Source organism: Peromyscus eremicus, chromosome 3 (genome assembly GCF_949786415.1).
Source record: "Peromyscus eremicus chromosome 3, PerEre_H2_v1, whole genome shotgun sequence".
In the NCBI taxonomy this organism is placed as follows: Eukaryota; Metazoa; Chordata; class Mammalia; order Rodentia; family Cricetidae; genus Peromyscus; species Peromyscus eremicus.
The window spans coordinates 19,627,257-19,646,994 of NC_081418.1; the positions used below are offsets into that span (position 1 = coordinate 19,627,257).

General features: G+C 43.5%; 1 protein-coding gene across 1 annotated transcript in view; it reads left to right on the forward strand.

Annotated features, from left to right (window-relative positions):
- Asb4 (ankyrin repeat and SOCS box containing 4) overlaps nt 1-11,038 on the forward strand; it is a 40,520-nt gene extending 29,482 nt beyond the window's left edge. Inside the window, exons 3-5 of the mRNA XM_059256505.1 lie at nt 1,221-1,711; nt 9,554-9,667; nt 10,850-11,038. Coding sequence (XP_059112488.1) covers nt 1,221-1,711; nt 9,554-9,667; nt 10,850-11,038 — 794 coding nt within the window. The remainder of the gene's footprint in view (nt 1-1,220; nt 1,712-9,553; nt 9,668-10,849) is intronic.
- Nucleotides 11,039-19,738: the final 8,700 nt, after the last annotated feature.

Genomic DNA, 19,738 nt, shown 5'->3' on the forward strand with positions numbered 1-19,738 from the left:
CAGAAAAACAAAATTCAAACTGCTTTCCTGGTCTACTAAGTTGGTGGGTTGCATGAAATCATTTCTAAGGCACCATCCAAGCATGAACAATTGTCTATGAAATGTTTTTGTCAACTACTGTCCATGTTTTTTTTCTTTTGGTGACTACTTCCATAATGCTAACTTCAACACTTCTCAATGCAAACTATGGCCTTTAGATTGTTTTGGTGCTAAAGATTGTGTGTGTGTGTGTGTGTGTGTGTGTGTGTGTGTGTGTGTGTGTGTATAACTGTGCCCATGTGTGTGCATGTTTGTGTTCATTATATTCCAAAGACATAGCTTCCATGACTGGGAACCTTTCATATCACCAGTCTATTTGCATCAAACTTGAGATCCATCTGCTTTGAAAGATAAGAAAGATGCTGTTTTGTAAAACACTTAAAACGATTTTTAGGGACTGGAGAGATGGTTTGGTGGTTAAGAACACTTGTTGCCTTTGCAGAGGACATAGTTTCAGCACCCAGAATTCACAGCACCCAGAAAATCACATATAACTCCAGTTCAAGAGGCTTCTGCATGCATATGGTGCACATAGAGACAAGAGGAGCACACATGTACACATAAGTAAAAATTAAAAACCCTACACATTTTAAAGTATGTGGCATGACCTACAGTTTTTTTTAAATAGCCTTCAGTTTATATTTAAAATTTTATTTATTTGTCTCTTATTATTTGTGTGTTTGTGAACATGTGCATGGAACTCACAGGACCATTTGTGGATTTTGAACCACCATGTGCGTCTCAGATATCTAACTCAAGTAGTCAGACTTTGGGGGCAAGCTTCTTTGCCTGTTGCCAAACTTTAACATTAAAAAATTCAAGATATTGTATTTTAACAGTGTTTGACATTGCAATGATAGAAAATATTTTGTTATAGACATCGTTTACTTCCACATCCACCTGGGAATGAAGAGTTGGAGTCCAGCATTGCTTGAGGCTTTGGGAAAGATCATTAACTACTCTTCTGGGGTACATTTGTTGGTAGTCAGGAGGACAGTAGTGCTGCTTAAGGAGCAGTTTAAACTAGAGCCAGGAATGGCCCTTTATGGCTGGGCAGGAGTCATGCGTGACAGGCAGAGGTTAAAGAGAACCTCTGAGAAAGAGTCTTGCTCATATGTATGAAAGAACCATAAACACAGACACGTGTTTAAATAGTGGTCTGCTTCCATTTCCCTTCACAGGTGCAAACGTGAACATGAAAACCAACAACCAGGATGAGGAGACACCCCTGCACACGGCTGCCCACTTCGGCCTCTCCGAGCTGGTGGCCTTCTACGTGGAGAACGGGGCCATCGTCGACAGCATGAACGCCCACATGGAGACTCCGCTGGCCGTGGCCACCTACTGGGCCCTGCGCTTCAAGGAGCAGGAGTACAGCAGGGAACACCACCTCATCTGCCGCACGCTGCTGGACAACAACGCTGAAGTCAACGCCCGTGATGACGACTTCAAGTCCCCTCTGCACAAGGCTGCCTGGAATTGCGACCACGTGCTCATGCACATGATGCTGGATGCGGGCGCCGAGGCCAACCTCATGGATATCAACGGCTGCGCAGCCATCCAGTACGTGCTGAAGGTCACCTCTGTGCGCCCTGCTGCACAGCCCGAGGTCTGCTACCAGCTGCTGCTGAACTACGGGGCTGCACGCATCTACCCCCCACAGTTCCACAAGGTGAGGCTGCATCCCGGGTCTAGCTCAAATGGAGATGTGCCCTTCAGTCTCCAGGTGATTCCAACTTGTTCAAGACTTGAGTCCTGAACAGCCATGTCTGACCTCTGTAAGACCTCCCCATCCTTCTCTACATCTGTTTGAAGTTTGGGCAGGAGTTAGAAAGTCAGCTCATGAGGGACAGACAATTATTCCTACTCAGTGTTTGGTCTAAAGACTGCATAACTTGCTTTGGGATGAGTTAGCTTACAGCCAGGAAAGAGCTGCACAGTCTTCCAGTTTGACAAAAGCTGACAATAATGTCAGCCAACACAAAGGGACCAATGATGACTTATAATGAGTTCAGTAGATTGTTATAAACATTTTGTATTGGTTAATTTGATTCCTTCAATAATTCTATAAGGGATGCATTGTCCCTGTTCTCCAGCAGAGGAGACTGAGGCATCCAGTCACCTCACTTCTGAGCTCCTGCAGTGGTGGGATTAGCATCTGACCTGATAATTTGATTCAAGGATTTATTCACATCATACCATACAGCATGACCTCTGTGCTGAACAATACTAATTAATAATCTCTAATGGGCTGGCAGGGACCAGATGCTGATGATGTTGATATGACCAAGACAAGGTACCTACTCAAGTAGCTTAGAGTCTATTGGGAAAGAAAAACACACAGAGAGGTCATTTTAATATGCACAGTTCGTGATAAAGTAGAGGAATGCAGGAGATGCTAACATCAGGTTAATGATGATCATTAATTTGGTAGTCAAAACGGATTTAACATTTAAAATAAACCAGATGACCCCGCCATTCTAAAACCTGAAAGAGGCTGAGAAACCTGAGGACTAGTCCATCTGACTGGGTTGGGGCTCGCACCTCCCGTACATGTTAGTGCATCCTGCCTGAGTGTTCTGTCTCACTCTGGTAAGAGGTCAAGAACTCACCTGTGCTCCTGCGATGTGAGGACAAGTTAGAGGAAAAGTACTAAAGATGGGTGCAGTCAGAAGTGGTGGCACATACGATCCTGTTGGTCCGGCACTGGAGAGGTGTAGGCGGGAGGCCGGCCTGGGTCATATAGTAAGGCCTTGTCTCATAAAACTGAAAGGAAAAAAAAAAAAAAACCCAACCAACTGAACAAACAAAAAAGAAAAGAAAATAATAAAAATCATTTAAGAGTGGTGAGTTCAACAAGGAAAAACTCCAGATAATCCAAAGACATTCAGTGACTGAGTTAAGAAGTAGGATCAGTGCTGCCAAACTCAACAGGGAATTTTCACTTGGTTGTCAGTGTCTTTACTGTGGGTTAATTTTCTTCCCTTAAACTTAGGTATAAAGCAGAGGACACTCCCAGACTTACTAACAGTTTCATGGTTAGTTCCAAATGGTTCTTTGGTGGTCATTCGTTACAGTCCCACTGAAGTCTGACTCAGGATCCCAGTGCTCAGAGAATACTATCTGTGGCGTTTTCTGTTCTGAGTTGCTTGCTTTGACTCCCCGGATTTCAGGTGAAATAAGAGTCTGGTCTTAACTGTCGACTTCTATGACGTATGAGCACACAGCCGTCTTTCACCTGGGTATCTGTCTCTAAAACATTTTCTCATCGTTTATACAATCACCCAGGATGGCCGCCTACTGCTGACGTATGACCCACAAAAGCTCATATGCAACCTGCAAACCTTTACCTCTTTGTTTCAGGCTATACCAGGGCCTTCTCTGTCCTTCTGAACCAAGTTTTGTATTTATTCCAGATTTTAACTAGTCATGATACTTGTCTCAGGATATCTGTTAAATATGTCTAAAAATGTCAAGCATCTGTAGGCACTTTACCTCTACACATTTTCTGTAATTTCTCCTTCCTCGCTTTTCTTTTTTATCTCCATTTGGTCTTCTATAGCTCACTCATTTTAGAATAAAAATAATAAAAGGAATTTTCATCAGATTTTGGCCCTGCTACTCTCATAAGGGAGTGATTGAATAAATTACTACCGTCCTAAGCCTCAGTTTCCCCATCTGTGAAATGGGTATTCTTGGCTTAAATTCTTTGGCAACAGTATGTGAACACCGTCTTTTATCAGAAGGAAATTTACACCTGTTCACAGTGCACCACACACACACTTAGAGGACGGAACCAGACACTTCTTACGCTTTTTCTTGAGGTGCTTTCAGTCCTTGCAGACTGGCACCCCACTTCTTACCCTCACTGCCTCTCTGTATCTATAAACATCTCTCCTGTTGCCCATTTTCCCCTCCTTGTGTCCCATCCACACCAGGCTCTTCTTATTACTTATAGCAGAATGCCAAAAGTCAAGCAAACTGTCTCCTCACCACAACTCATTTTAGAAAGTATATTTGGGGGGGGGCTGGGGAGCAATTAAGAGCATTTGTTGCTCTTGCAGAGGACCCAGGTTCAGTTCCCATCACCCACGTCGGGGGGCTCCCGACAGCCTCTAACTCTAGCTCCTGGGTTCACACACACATGCACATTAAAATGAATAAGTAAGTAAAATTTAAAAACAAAGCTTATTTCCTATATCTATGCCCTCGTACCATTTCCTTCTAGAGAGCAGGCTGGAGGGGATGCAGGTGACAAAGGTACCAGGGAAGTGTGTTGTCCCACTCTGTCAGTCAGTCTGACAAGAATGTCTTCTGGTTTTTTTTTTAATTGCATGAGATACTGTTTCAAAAATGTTCAGCGTGGTTCCTGGTGCATGGTAGCCTTTAGCAGATGATGCCATGGGTCTTAAGATAGTATCAAACATTTTTGAACACTAAATCATTGCTGTGGGCTCTGCTAGACTCACTGGACATTCCCAGCTCAGGGAAGGGTTCCACTGGGAGGTACCTGCAGACCGAAATGCTGAACTCAGTCCTGAAGCTCATTGCTGAGTGAGCCTGTGTATCATGTCTCTCACACCCCTTCTCATTCTCTTTTGAATGCCAAATTAGTGAGAAGAGACTTTCAAAGTGCTTCTCTTTGGGGGTAAGAAGTCTTGGGGGTTTGTGGAGGTCTGAAGTTTTTCCTACACAGACGATTGTTTCTTTGCTATTAGGAGCAGAGGTCTAGTGATGCTGAACACAGTGTCTACCTGGCTGTGAACTTGCTGTACTAATTTTGAACACCTTTCTCCAAGTTTCCTGTTTGAATCGCGCAGGTAGTAGCATGAATTATTCAGCAACATTTAAGAAGAGAGTGGGTGTGGTGTGCCCACTAGTCTGGTGAGGATGTTCAGCCAATTTCCCTGTCCTCCTCTTCCTTGTCATGTGTGCCTTTGGGGCAGGATAAGACCTTCCGGTACTGGCCCTGCTTGGTGGCTCCTCCAGCCTTGACAATGAGCACACAGTCTTGTGTCCCAAGGAAGGCTGGCTGCACTGTCAATGTTTTCCTACTTGCTTTTGTTTGCTCCTCTAGCTTGCTGTGGTCTGGCTGATTGCTAAGGAGATTCAACATAGACTTGGCTCCTGGTGCCTGTTATTGTCAACAGTTTCATTGCTACCCCCCTCAGATGTGTGTGAGAATGGGAGGGCGGAAGAAAAACTGTTCAATTTACTATGCAGATGTCTGTAAGTGATTTAGAACACTACTCCGCAGCCCAACTCTCCTAAGAGAAAGTCATCTTTAGGACAGGCAAAACGACTGCCTCATTTATCCAGAAGATAAAGTGATTTGTTCTCTCCTGGATGGGGAATTCAGTTTCCTTATTTACAAGGAGCAAGGTCACAGTTGCAGATGCTGTCGTCCCCATGCAAAGTGGATGAAGCAAGAGTGCATTTCACTGTATAAATTACATAAGCTAGATGGTGGAGGGTGGGGAGAAAGATAGGGTCTGCGATTGCTTTTCAGGGTACAAAAGGACATTTGGTTTTTTCTCTCCTAGCATAATTCAAAAGGAAGCGACACCCCAGGGAGCCAAAATTGAGATTTCTTGTAGGGCAAGAAAGACATTTTTTTCTTTTCTAGTGAAGGGAAAGATAATGTGAGGATTTGGGGGAGGTAAGGGTGATTTCTGCCATTGAACAATGTTGTGTGTGAAGCTTATTGCTCAAGGTTCCCTTGATAGAAAGTGGGTTGTTTGTTTGTTTGTTTATTTTTGTTTTTTGGGTTTTTTCTTTTCTTTTTTTTTTGGTGTGTACAAAAATATAGCAGTATATAAGGTTCAAAGCAGCTTTAGGATAGTTTCTTACTAAAGTATCTTACAAGTGGTATTTGAAAAAGTTTGGGGAGCATCTTTCTCTCTCTCTCTCTTTCCCTCTGTGTGTGTGTGTGTGTGTGTGTGTGTGTGTGTGTGTGTGTGTGTGTATGTGTATGTGCAGGTGTGTGTCAGGGTGTGCTTGTACATGTGTATGTGTATTTGGAGGTGGAGGTCAACTTAAGGTCGACTTCATCAGTAATGTTTCCCACTGTATTTTGGGGATCCTGGAGTTGACTGGTTAGTTAAACTGACTGGCCAGCAAGCTCTTGGGACGGGATTCCCCTTTCTCTGCCTCCCTAGCACTGGGAATAAGATTCCAATCTTTTCAGAGGGTCTTGGGGATGGACCCCCAGTTCTGTCCTTGCCCAAAGTACTTAATCCATTGAGTCACCTGTCCTGCCCCTTGAATTTGCATCATATTTATTTGTGCTTTTAGGGGACAGATGACAAGGGGTGGCATCCAAACTGCTCTCCAGTCATCCTTGTTTTAGAAAGAGATTTCATCTCTGCCTAGTTCTTGTTCTGTGGTGGAGGAAAGAGTCACTAAAGAATGACAGAATGTCACTCTGCTCCTCAGATCAGCCAAGGCTAAGCAGAGGCTGTAACTTCTACCTTGGGCCCACAGCGATCCACTGTCATGGGATAGTCTAGGTTTCCGGCAGTCAGTGGAGAGTGATGTTTTTGAGTTTTCTACCTATTTATTTATTCATTTTGGCCTGGGTGAAATAGTTACTGAGGCCTGAGAAGATGAGCCCAGTTGTATTAGCTCCAGAAGCCTGAAGAGCCTGAAATGGCAGGAGGCTGCCAGGCTAGAAAGGATCCTTTCAGGATTGGAGAATCAAGCCTTCTGGAAGACTTAGTAGAGCATCAGAAAAACTGATGCCAGCAGAGGAGGTTTTGGGCCTGTGGCATTCAAAAAACGTAGGAGGTCAGGATTTGGAACCAGCAATTTTTTTTTACTCTAACGGAAGCTGAAAAGTTAATCGTTCTCTTTTACATGGGAGGATGTCAAGTGTGAACGGAAGCAGAAGATGTGTGAAGTTTGCCTTCTAACCTGTGAATATCTACAAGCCTGTAGGCATAACTTCGTTTGAACCTTTCCTGGGTAGAGCCAGAAATAGGATTACCAGTCAGAATACTAGGTGCTAAGTTAAATGTGAATTTCAGATAAATAACAAGTAAATTTTAGCATGAACCCCTTTCAAGCAGTATTTGGGGACGTATATGAAAACTTGTCTATGAGAAATTCATCCTTAACCATGATACCATATTATAAAGACTGCCAGCTCTAATAAGATGGCAGTGTGTTGTAAGAGAAAAACATCTCATAGCAAAATCTCATCTGCTTCCATTTCCACAAGGAGGTGGGTAAGGAAGACCCAGAGACAGACAACCTAGGTTGCTATATGGACACTTCCCATGTTGGTATCACCAGCTTGCCTCCCATGAAGAAGTGGTCTAGTTTGGGCTTAGTGTAGATGTATTTGCTCAGTGTTGGGACATGACTCCCCACCCTAACAGCGGCAAACCTAGCTGGAAGTTAATTTTTCAAGGTTCAGATTCTCTGACTTTTTAGAAGTCCCAGTAGCACTAGGTGACAGGCTCCAGCCACTTGCTTACCTCACCATGGGCTTGTGATCCAAGGTTGCTCTTTGCTCTTTGCTAGCTGGAAAACTTTGTGACAGTAGCTTAGAATATTTCTCTCACTAAACACATATTTAAGTCATGCTCATTGCCAGCCAGTCAATGGACAGACTAGCTCTGATCCTTTCTTGATTTGAAGCTTCAATATTTTTATTTAATACGTAGTAGTTTGCAATTTTGCTTCTTTAAATAAGGATAACTGAAAGCAGGTTTTGCGCTGTGTTGGCTCACAGTAGCCCACAAGACCTGACTGAAATCATCTACAATGTTGAGAGCTAATTAAATACAGTTACCATTAAATATTACATCACATAAGCTTACAATTGATAAAGTAACCAGAGCCAGAGCACACATTTTAAAATACATTGCTTATTAATTCTTTTCTCAACATGTCCTCATTACTTTACTCTATGTACTTGTGTGTTTGTTAACTGTATCTCGTGTATGTGTGTGTGTGTGTGTGTGTGTGTGTGTGTGTGTGTCTGTGTGTGTGTGTGTGTGTGTAAAGACACTATATAATACTATTTAGGCATGGATTTATTGTCTCATTGATATCTAGACCTAGGAAAATATTTTCCTGATACAGTCATAGCATATGCTGACTTCTGTGGTCTAGACATTCCTGTTGTGGTTTGTTTCAGGCTATGCAGGGACAGTTGGGAAGATACAAATGTCATAGACACGGTGACCATATAGCTTGTCCCTCCTTTCTGTAATATCTATTGCTCATGGCCCTACTCAGTCTCATAGCATCTACTTGTTCCTTAACTCACTGGAGCTGGATTTCATTACAAGCTACTTAGAAGAGAACTTTCGTGTTCATTGTTTCAAGTTCTGGTAAAATACCACCCGAGCCACTAGCCTGTGTTTTCCACTTTGCTATTGTGTGTTCAGCCGACTGAGAGATGGAGGGGACTGAGTTGGTTTACTGAACCTTAGACCCATAGAAAGTGTGAGATCTTTGTTCATCAGGGTGGCAGGACCCCAGAACTAGGCTCAGCTCCTAGGGAAAGACCTGTAGTCAGAGGGCAGAAAATTCATTTCAGAGTGGAGTTTGAGAAGCTCCATGTGGCTGATAGTTAAACAGTATATGTAATGAGTTTTCCACAGTGAAGATGGTTTTCTGATCTCCAGTTGTTTGTTATCCTCATCTTATTTTTAAAGGGTTCTTTATTCATAAGGGAGTGTTACTTATGGGGACTAAAACCCTGAATGCTACAATATGGAAGGTCTCAAAAGTGAGGATGTGTTGTTTCTTCTGTTCATCATTCTCAGTTATCCTTCAGGATCTGGTTCATACTTTTCTCCATTCACCTAAAAAGTGGTGGAAGAGCTTTGGTGGACACAGACGCTTCTGTGGAGGGTGATTGTGCGTGTGCATGTGCGTGTGCATGTGCGTGTGCGTGTGCGTGTGCGTGTGCGTGTGTGTGTGTGTGTGTGTGTGTGATGGGTTAGGAGTCAACATGGAGACGAGTCTTAGCAAGAGAGATGGGTGTTCCAAATTGTGGCATCTGTAAAACTCACACACACCTTCCTGCTTCCTACGTGCAGCAGAGACCACTGTAGAAGGCTCCATGTGAGGTTATACCGACACTAACCAAGAGCTTCCCTTCCTCTCACGCTACCTCAGCCAACCGGCAGAGAGGTGATGCATTACTGCACACACACGTGCATGCACATGCACATGTACACACACAGATGTGGAACACACACATGCCACAGACCTTTCTACTGTCTAAGACCTCTGCTCCTCTGTGAGATCTGAACTGACAAGCTCCAGTCCATACAGCTCTCTGGCTTGGAATTAATGCAGTTCTTATATTTAACTTTTTTCAATTCTATCTTTAATTTTTCATCTTTGGTGTGTTTGGGGGACAAGATACACTGTGTATCCCAGGCTGACCTTGCACCCCAATCCTCCTTAGAGCTGTGATTGTCAGCATGTGCTGGTTTGTGAGAAGTGTCAATCATATGCACACGCTAAGTGATGACGTTCTCTGTTTCCTCTGCAGGTGATCCAGGCTTGCCACTCTTGCCCCAAAGCGATTGAAGTTGTGGTCAATGCCTATGAGCACATCAGGTGGAACATGAAGTGGAGAAGAGCCATTCCTGATGATGACCTGGAGGTAAATGATTCACTTGCTGTGGTTTTCACTGCTGAGAGCTGCCAGACCTCCATGTAAAGATGCAGCCTTCTAATTTAAAATGCTGGTTTTGAGAATGCTTTCTTTCAAAGCTCTCTCAAATATAATGAAACAACGGATTATAAAATGCAAATATGAGAGTGTAAATCTCTATCTATATGTGCCTGTCAAATATGTGATATTAAGGAGTCTCTCGGGGAAATTTCTCTGAGAGAAGTTTGAGTAAATATATGAAGGTGGCAGTTTTATTTTTCATCACTTTAAATGAGTTAAGTGATAATATCGGGGATTGCTCACTCGGATTTTTTTTTTCCAGAAAAGCATAGTGTTTTATGGGGATATTTCACTCACTTTTAACTATGACTAAGCAGGAAACACTACTTCAGAGTCTGCAGTGAGCCACATGCTCAACCCTTAGTAGAGCCATGCCCTCACTGGTGGTCTTAGACTTTGCCCCCCCCCCCCCCCCCCCCCGCTCTCTTTTTGGTTTTTCGAAACAGGGTTTCTCTGCGTAGCTTTGCACCTTTCCTGAAACTCGCTTTGTAGACCAGGGTGGCCTCGAACTCACAGAGATCCACCTGCCTCTGCCTCCCGAGTGCTGGGATTAAAGACCTGTGCCACCACCACCCGGCTTTGCTCCATCTCTTTACTAGCCCTTCACACAGAGCATCCTGTTTGTGATTTTTAGAAGTAAAGATTGTGTCTAATACATGAGAGATACCAGGCACAAAGTTCCTTGGGTTTAGAGCCTAATAGCTTACTTGTATAATCTTATTCTGCTAATGATTAGCTCTTTTACCTTCTAAAGTTACCTGCCTCCTAACCACTGCTAGTAGATATTACCAGGTTCACAATAAGCATGCTATCATATTGAGTTAAATTAAAATGGCCGTTTTGGTTTGAAATGGTCCAGGCAGTTCAAGCATGGTAGTTTATATCATTATTCCTAGATTGTGAATGTGTTTCCCCCTTCTCTTACCAGCATTATCATGCCTCGCTTCCTGACCTTCCCATTTTAATTTTGTGCTCCGTTTTGTTCACTCTCAGAAACTCTAGACAGCTATTCTTGTGTGTGAAGCAGAGATACATGCGTCAGTGTGGATTTTTATCTATGTGAGTTGTGGAGCCTCCCTCCAATGACCATATCTTGTCTTGCTTTTCCAGAGACACTGGGATTTTTACCACTCTCTCTTCAAGGTGTGCTGCAACACTCCCAGGACCCTCATGCATTTATCAAGATGTGCCATTCGAAAAGCGTTGCACGAAAGATGCCACAGAGCGATTCCTCAGCTGTCCCTCCCGTTGCCTCTGAAGAAGTACCTGCTTTTGGAGCCAGAGGGCATCATTTATTAGGTCTTAGGAGACAACAGTTCCCAATCCTAGATGTTTAAGTAGACTCGCTGGGTAGACATAGTTTGCATGCATAAAATGGTACTTGGGTCGATTATAACACTTTAGGGATTTCAAGACACTTTACAAACACCATGTCATTAATCCTAGAGTAGCATGCTGAGGGAAAATAAACAAGTAAAGTTAAGGAATTTTCAAAGACATGACTGCATTTAGAAGTTAGGCACTGACAGAGCATTAATAGCTCAGGTAGTGACAGCTTTTATTAGGTACCTGATGTATTTTGTAAAACTTCCACATATGATCTCGTCTGAAAAGGGACCCACATTTTCTTACAACCCAGTCTCATTCTCTACATTGTCAGTAATAGGTTTACATGACCGTTTAGTTTGCAATGTAGCAGGTTTTGTGAGCGGCCTCTTAAGCTTGCTGTCCCCTGCCAATGACCATTGAGCAGACAATATTGTTATTAGTTTTAGAAATGCCTCTTTCCCAAACCAAGGTCATCCATTTGTTTTGGTGATAAATGCACAAGAATGCAATGGGAACAAGATCTTTGAGTCAAGATCGAAATGGGAAAGAGAGAGCAGTTCTCTTAACAGTCCAGGAGTAGACATTTCAGCACACTCACTGAGCCGAACCCTGGGGACCACAGATGAGTCAATCAGGACCCCTGTTCTCCAGGGTCATATCTTTAATAGAGGATCCAGATATACAAGCAGGTGACTGCAGTATGAAGACACGGGGCAGGAGTACAGGTGCAGACTCATATTTAGTGCTTACCTTTCTGAAGCGTGCTTTTGACTTGAAGTGTGTGATTTTTTTTTTCCCTTTTGAACCATGAAGACAAAGCATGGAGAGTTATGTAGAGGGACCTGGTACTATTTGAGTAAATGTCTTTGAGTTTCTCCAAATAATCCAGACACATTTTATTTTGTATGGTTTCCTATTTGGTACCTTCACAGACTCTGAGAGAAATAGTCTACATTCTGGCTCCCACGGAGATGAGAAAGAAGTTTAGGGAAGTGGGCAAAGCAGTTGTGAAGGAGAGAACCTAGTTGATTTTCTTGTCTTTTCATGGAATAGATTGATATTTTAGCTGATAGGTAAGAAACCTGCATTTTAACAGTGACTCCCTTCAGACTATATGTAGAAAGACTTTGAAATAGTGAACACTTAAGACTCATAGAAATAAGTATATTGTAAGACTTAGGTAGTGCTTTCTAGTAGAATCATGCTGGTAGCCTCCTGGAGAACACTGATTTGGTTCTCATGGATCTCATGGATCACATTGGATTATTGCCCTGATTTTGTAGTTGTTCAAGTAGTAGTGGTACACAGACTGTGTACCTGCTGTAGTGGGCAGGCTTTTTATTTGTGTGTGGACTTGCTTCTTTTTCGCTGATGGATCTGTTGTGTTGACTAGAGATGACGCTGAGTACCCCAGTAGTTCCCCACTTAGCTGTGTTTGTAAAATGAGACCCGCTTACTCCCAGTGTTGTGTAGAAAACCCCATAGGTGGACATGATCGTGTTTTTGAAGTTGCAATTTAGCTCAGCTAATTTCAGAAAAAAATATTCTGTATTAAAGCAAGATCTCTATCACAGGACAGAGTCTTGAATTTGTAGATTACACATAAAAAGTAGTTTGCTGGACCGAGTATTATTTAGAACATATTTGAGAATATTCAAAGGGTTGGATGTTTCTCTCCAACACCAGGAACATTCTGGCAGAAAAGTCTGTGATAGACTGATCTATAACAGGTCTAGTGGGACTGAGGACATGTAGAAGGGGTGTTCCTCATCTAGGGAGATAGAAGTGTTTGTCACTGTTTTGCTGTGTTGGAATGTTTGCCTTAGTCTAGCATAGAATATGTGGCTCCTTCTTTTGAATTGCTTGTATGTGAATTTAATGTGATTTTCTCTGTACTTTGACCTTTAATTTAGAGATCTTAAATAAAGCTTTGGTGTTCCATCTCTTCGTTGTGAGTTATTTATCAATAAGACTCGTCGTCCTCCTTGCACAATATTGGCTCTTCAACAAGGACACAGGAAAAAATTATGTGTTTCACTGCTTTCTTCAACATTAACAAAGGGTGGCGGAAGGAAGATTTGTGTCTGTCAACAAAAATGTTTTCAAAAGAAAGTAAAGGGGGAAATGTGGCCGGAACAAAGTAAAATGGAGGCTATTGCCATTTTAGTAAGTGTACTTTAATAATAAGAAGAAAATTGAACTGAATGCTTTGGGTCCACTTCTCACCATCTCTGGCATCCTGGATTTTTCATTTCCCTCCATTCTCACTGTTTACTTAACCCTGGACAAAGCAAGGGAGGAAATTACACCCTCATGACGCCTTTGTACTTTCTAGAAGAGTTTTCCGTAAATAGATGTCCAATGTCCCAAAGAAAAACAACCCTCTTCAGAATGTTCCATGAGAGGCGGCAGCTTTGATAAGAGGAAGAGCCTCCTCTCTGGTCTTCTGCCCTTCTCTGCATCTACACATGCCTGTGCTCTTGTTTCTAATCACCCAGGGTTACAGCTCAACTTGTGCTTCCTTTTGGAGCCCAGTAGGTTCTGATAACAGTGCAATAGTCAGAAGAAGATGGAGGGAAAAGAAAAGTAGCAGACCATTTTCAGTGAGTTATCAGCCTGGGAAAAGGCAGTAACACATCCTATCTTGGTTATTCATTTGATCGACTATGGCAAAATCACGAAGTTCTGAGTTCATATACTTTTTGAAACTTTTAAAAAAAGAGTTAACTACTGATTAATTTTCTTTGAAATGCAACTATCACAGCCAGTACTCAAAAAGATTCCAGGGCACTTGCTATAGAATGGTAGGCAGACACGTTAAAATTCGGGCTGTGGCAACTGTCCTTCCCATATCCTGATTTTGACCCTCATCAGACCCCAAATCTATGGAAAACAGACTATCTCCTCCCTACCTTAGTTTTCACATCTGTAACATGGGACTAAGAGTGGTACTTACCTCACAAAACTTTAATAGGATTATTTGGAGGAGTAAATCAACACAGAACATGCCACGCAGTGGGTATTTTTTATTATCACCATCTTTGATACTATTATATCTCTGTGATTTCTACCAATGGAGTAATGTAACCTTTGACTAACACTGTCACTGTAGCAGATGAATGGGAGATTCCTACTCACTTTGGGAAGCAAGGTAGATGAACTCCTACTGTGTGCCAGGCTCTTCAGGGATGAGGGGGCAGTGAGGACAAAGTAGATAAGATCTGGAACCTCCCTGGGCCTATCGGAGGTGAAGGGTGGGAGAGGAAAAATATTGCTGTGGAGGATTAGCAAGCAGACAAGCAGATGACTTTTTGAAACATTACTCTTTTGTAAGTAAGTTTACATGGGAGGCAACGGCTCCTTTTACTATCTGGTTGGTTGTAGGGACATACCTGAAAATTTTCCATGTGAGCAAAGAAGGTTCTCCCTCTGCTTCTGTCTTCAGTGAGAAAGGAACAGGAGGACCCAAGGAGTGAGGCTCAGCAGGAGATTCCCAAGTACAGGCTCTATTGATCCCAGAGGAGGAAGTGGCAAGGCTGGAGCAATCCATTCATGTATTCTTTGTCTTGGAAGAATACACTTAGCACTCGTACGCATGCGTGGGTTAAAAGTGGATGAAATGAAGAGTGGTTCACCAGTCAATGTAAGGTGCACTTTCAGAGCCAGGCGTTGGTGGCACACACCTTTAAACCCAGCACTCAAGAGGCAGAGACACGCAGATCTTTGAGGTTAAGACCAGCCTGGTCGACAGAGTGAGTTTTAGGACAGCTAGGACTACATAGAGAAACCCTGTCTCAACACCCCCCCCCCCCAAAAAAAAAAAAACAACCAACAACAAAAAGACAAAAAAAAAAAAAACCCAAACAAACAAAACAGCGACAGCAAAAGAACAAATCCCCTCCCACCCCAACAAAGATTCACTTTCAGCTTATTATTATTCACTTTAGTCTATTTGCTTTAACTAAAATCAAGAATGCAAGGATACAGTGTCTGTTTTCATTAGATACTATCTAATTGAGCTGGTTTTCTTGTGTTTGTTTGTTTGTTGGTTTTCTTGTGTTTGTTTGTTTGTTTGTTTGGTCATAAAATGATTGATTGGGTTGAGTTTTGGAAGCCATATATCAGTGCTACATTGCCTTACTCAAGTGTGTGGTCACACCTGCCACAGATGAAATGCAACCCATAACACGGGCTGCTTTTCTTCTCTTTTCCTCCTGTCTTTTTAAGCAACATGAAGTAGATTAGCTATGTTTAAATTTGCTCTTTACTAATTGGCTTTCCCAGATAGAGGTATGCCTCAACGATGTTGGGCAACAATTATGCAAATATATGTGCTAATTCAGCCCAGGAAATAAAACAGGGATGCACTTTGTATTTTCAGAATTAAATATGGCCCTGGATTGGTCAGGTTTTTGTGCTTACCAAGTAGGGAGAAACTACCAAAACAGAGCTCTCACTGTGGGGTATATATGCAGAGGTAGAACACGGGGAGTCAACCCAGGAGCCCAGATACTGTGTGCTCAGAGACATAAAGAAAGACCTACCCTCCCTCCCCTTTCCTGGTTTGGGGAAAGCTGAAGACGTGGCTAATGGGCAGTTAAGTTCTAATGGAAATTTAAGCCATTTGATGGAGGAAGGGATCTGTACTACTTGAGCTGCCCTTCTGAACCCATCCCCTCTTTCTCCTGCTCAGGGTCCTGGTAGGGTGACTTCTATGCATATCTCAGCTGGAATCCTTGCACCTCAGGTCCACAATGGGAAGAACAGCAGCAGATGTCCTAGCTCCCTCTTGCTGAGCTGCTTGCTAGGGCCTGGGTCCCCTGACATGACCACCTCGCCTGTGAGAGGCCTCTCTCCTATGTTTCTGAGCTCCCTGAGTTATTGGAGCTGCTTGCTCCCCTTGACCTTCAGACCTCGATGAAGCCAAGGTTTCCACGGAACAGCCTTTGCCCCTGCTCATGGCACTTCAGCATGCTTTGCTGTTTCCTCTGCGAATAGGCTTTGATTAAATTCTCTCCAGTTTTCTTTCCGGGTCCCCTAGGGATCCTGAGGTGCCCGGGCAATGAGAGCATTGGGGTAGCCTTGGTATAAGTGGTACTGGGGCAGTCACTGTGGCCAGGGAGGGCAGTTAGCAGACAGACAGATGGGCTTGATCTATAGTGCAAGAGAGGGTGGGGTTGGGTAAGAAGTGGTGAAGAGCCATTAAGGTTAGAGAAATAGTTGGCATTAGAACAGGTAGTCAGAGTCACCAACACCTACCACAGAGATGGAGGGAGAGAGGACCATTTTCTATAAGAGGGCAGAAGGAAGACAGAAATTGCTAGGAACCCAGGATAAAATGTCTTGGATCATGGAGAAGTGTCCTGGAGTACCATATTATCACTATCATCTCCATTGCCTTTAATTCATCAAACTAACAAATAAATGATAAATAAATACACAGGCTGAAAAAGTATATATCCATGATACTAATTAATGCTTTTTCTTTGCCTATAAAACACTCTGGTCTTACAGACTGATTTATTCTTGAGTGGAGAAAGGATTACAGTTTGAAATATCCATTCATTTTAAAATATCCAAACATAAGTACTTAAAAAAAATCTATTAAGGAAGGTACTCTTTCCCAGGGCACCAGGGACTGGCAGGCTGGAAGCAGGCTTTGGAGCTTTGGGGCCTCTGCAGTTCCCAGAAGGCAGGACTCAGCCATGAATTCTTGATGGAGGCAGAGGCGTGATTGCAACCTTTCAGGGACATTCCAGGACTGACATCAGATGGACATGAGAGGCTCGGAGGACAATCCAACAGGGAAGGTTTACCTGTCAGCAAATCGTGTCTTAAGTAACCACTGTTAATTGTGTAGTGACGTCATAGAGAAATGAAATGTTCCCCTCCAAGCACTGTAGTGAGCCCAGAGACAAGCACCTTAACGTTGTTAAAATTCCTTCCCACAGGAGATGTGAACAATGTCTACCCCTTCTCTTGAGGGCTCAGTGATAAACTGAGGCAGGATTCCATCAGAGTTCACTCTGGGGAGCCGATGAGTTTATCGAGCTTCCTTACAGAGCACAGGCTAAAGGTTACTTACGGAGCAGTGAGTGCTCCCACTCTGCAGCAAGTGCATCAGGAAGTTCTTACCTAGCAAGGAAGGGGCTGGCCCTGTGACAGACAACACTCCCCTCCCCTGGTCCTCCCCTGGTCTGTACACTCTAGCTCCCCAGGCCTTTTACAGTGCAGGCAGGGTTGTGTACAACAGGTAGAGCGGAGCAGCTAGATACTCAGGTGAGGGTACCGAGGGCATGCACACCGTCAACAGGCCCAGCTGGGATAATCCCTTTGGAAGGAGGCTCTATTTAATTCCCCAGTCATCTACATGAGTTCAGTCAGCTTCTGACCTGGAGTGCCGATTTTTTTTTTCTTTAGTTTCTTTTGTTGCGGTGTTGGGGCTTGAACCTGAGTCTTTGCAAGGGCTAGGAAAGCACTGTTCAATGGAGCCACAAACGCAGCCCTCATTTTTTTTTTTATTTAGATAATCATGATTAAATACCTTTCACATAAGACCCTTTGGGGAATGAAACGAAAAGACACACGTCGTGCGTCTAAAACTCATGGATGCCAATCTCCAGTCAGTGGTTGGAAGATGCCCCACGGTCTGGAGATGCTTACGCTGTAGTGCCGTAGTGTTGGAAGGCATGCGGGAGCTTGTGAGGCTGAGACACAACTTCTCTCTAGTTTATTACCCTTTCATTGTGACAGATTCCCAAACTATGGACTCACCCTCCAAAGTATAGTGGTCAAAGCCAACCTATTAAAGGCTCCCAGCTTTTGGTAGTGCGGTCTGAAGGGGGCGCTGTGGCAGAGCTTTCTTCTGCCACACTTTGGAACTACGCAGAAGGAGGCAACTTTACCTCTAAAATGAAGCCTCAACTGTGGCTAGCTTTTCTGTGTATAGCCCAGAAATACACAATCCATTCATAGTTTGGTTCATTCAGTTTCTCCCCGGCCCCTTTCCTTCCTTCCTTCCTTCTTCCTTCCTTCCTTCCTTCCTTCTTTCCTCTCTTCCTCCCTCCTTCCCTCCCTCCCTCCCTCCCTCCCTCCCTCCCTCTCTCCCTCCCTCCTTCCCTCCTTCCTTCCCTCCTTCCTTCCCCCCTCCTTCCCTTCCCCCTTTCTGTGTTTGATCTGTTCTCTTGGTTGTGCTCTGGAAGGTAGGCTGGGATCTTCTTAACGATTGACTATGTATTCTGTGAATTACGTGATGCGTTTAGCTTAACCCTTTAAGCCATGCACAAACTGGGAGAGTCTACGCCCCCACCCCCACCCCCCCCGCCCCAATTCTTTGTTTCCTTGATTCCAGTTTGAAAGCCCAAGTAAGGAAAAGTTGTTTTCTTTCCAGCAATAGATTGTGGGCGAGGGGTTAAAGGGCAAGCTGGAACCAAAAGCTACCAGAGGGGTGACAAGCAAAGCTTCCTAAGTGAGGCCTTCAGGTTTCTGCCTCCTGCTTCCCTATGATGTCAGAGAAGAGGACCAAGTGTCTGATGGGGTTATAGTACCTCACACGCTGGTGCTCGAAGTCAGAAGTCCATCACAGGGTCATCAAGGTGCGGTGCATTCTTTGGGGAAAGCACGAAAGAGTTACTTCCCAAGTGACAGCAAAACATATGACCACGAACCAGCTCAGAGGCAGTTTCTACCTTTGGCCACTAGGGACAGTAAAAGTATTTGTGTTTTGTTATAGTTGATGGGACAGTGGAAAAAACCCAAACCAACCAACCAACCAACCAACCAACCAACCAACCAACCAACCAAACAACCAACCAACCAAACAAACAAACAAAAAACAGTCCCTTTCTCTTCCTCCCCCGCCCCTCATCCTCATCCTTCTCTTTATCCTCTTTTTCCTCTTCTTCCTCCCACTCCAGGGCCTCAAGCATGCCAGGAAAAATAATCTACCACAAATACTGAGTTACACCACCAGCCCAATTTTTGACTAATTACAATTATTATTTATACTTGATTTTTTTTTTACTGAGGATTTTCTAGAAGCAAATGATTGTAGCCCACAAACGAGTCATCAAAAGCTAGACACACATAGGTAGTAATCATAAGTGAATGGAATGCATGAATGTATCTCTGAAGTTACTCCACGTGCTGCAGTTGGCAAGAAGAAATCTACCCAGTAGCAGATGGGAGACAGACAGCATGGTTTCATCATGAAACCATGAAAGGGGCCTTCTTTCAACATGTTGATATCTGAACCAGTTTTAAGCCAGTCTTCCTATTTTTTTCCTGCATTGAAACAGAGATATCTAATTCACTCAGCATGTACTTCCTCATAGCTCACCTTCCTTATTTGAGTATTATGCGGTGCTTAAACCCAAGCTGTTCTGGGATAGCAAAGGCATAGCATACGTTGTGTATACCTGTGGCAGGCAGTGTTAACCATTGAAAGTACTGTTTCCTACTGAGTGCACACCCACTTGCAGAACCCTCCCCAATACTGTATTGAGACCTCTTCTAATCACTTGGAAATGATGGGCAAGATGAAATAGATTCCTCATTTCTGGGTTCTAGTCTCAGTGTTCTCAGAGGCTCATGGTCAATATTACAAGTCTGGAAGGACCCAGAAGGTGGTGAGAACTTCTCGGTTTGGGTCTCTTTGGGTCAGAAGAAACA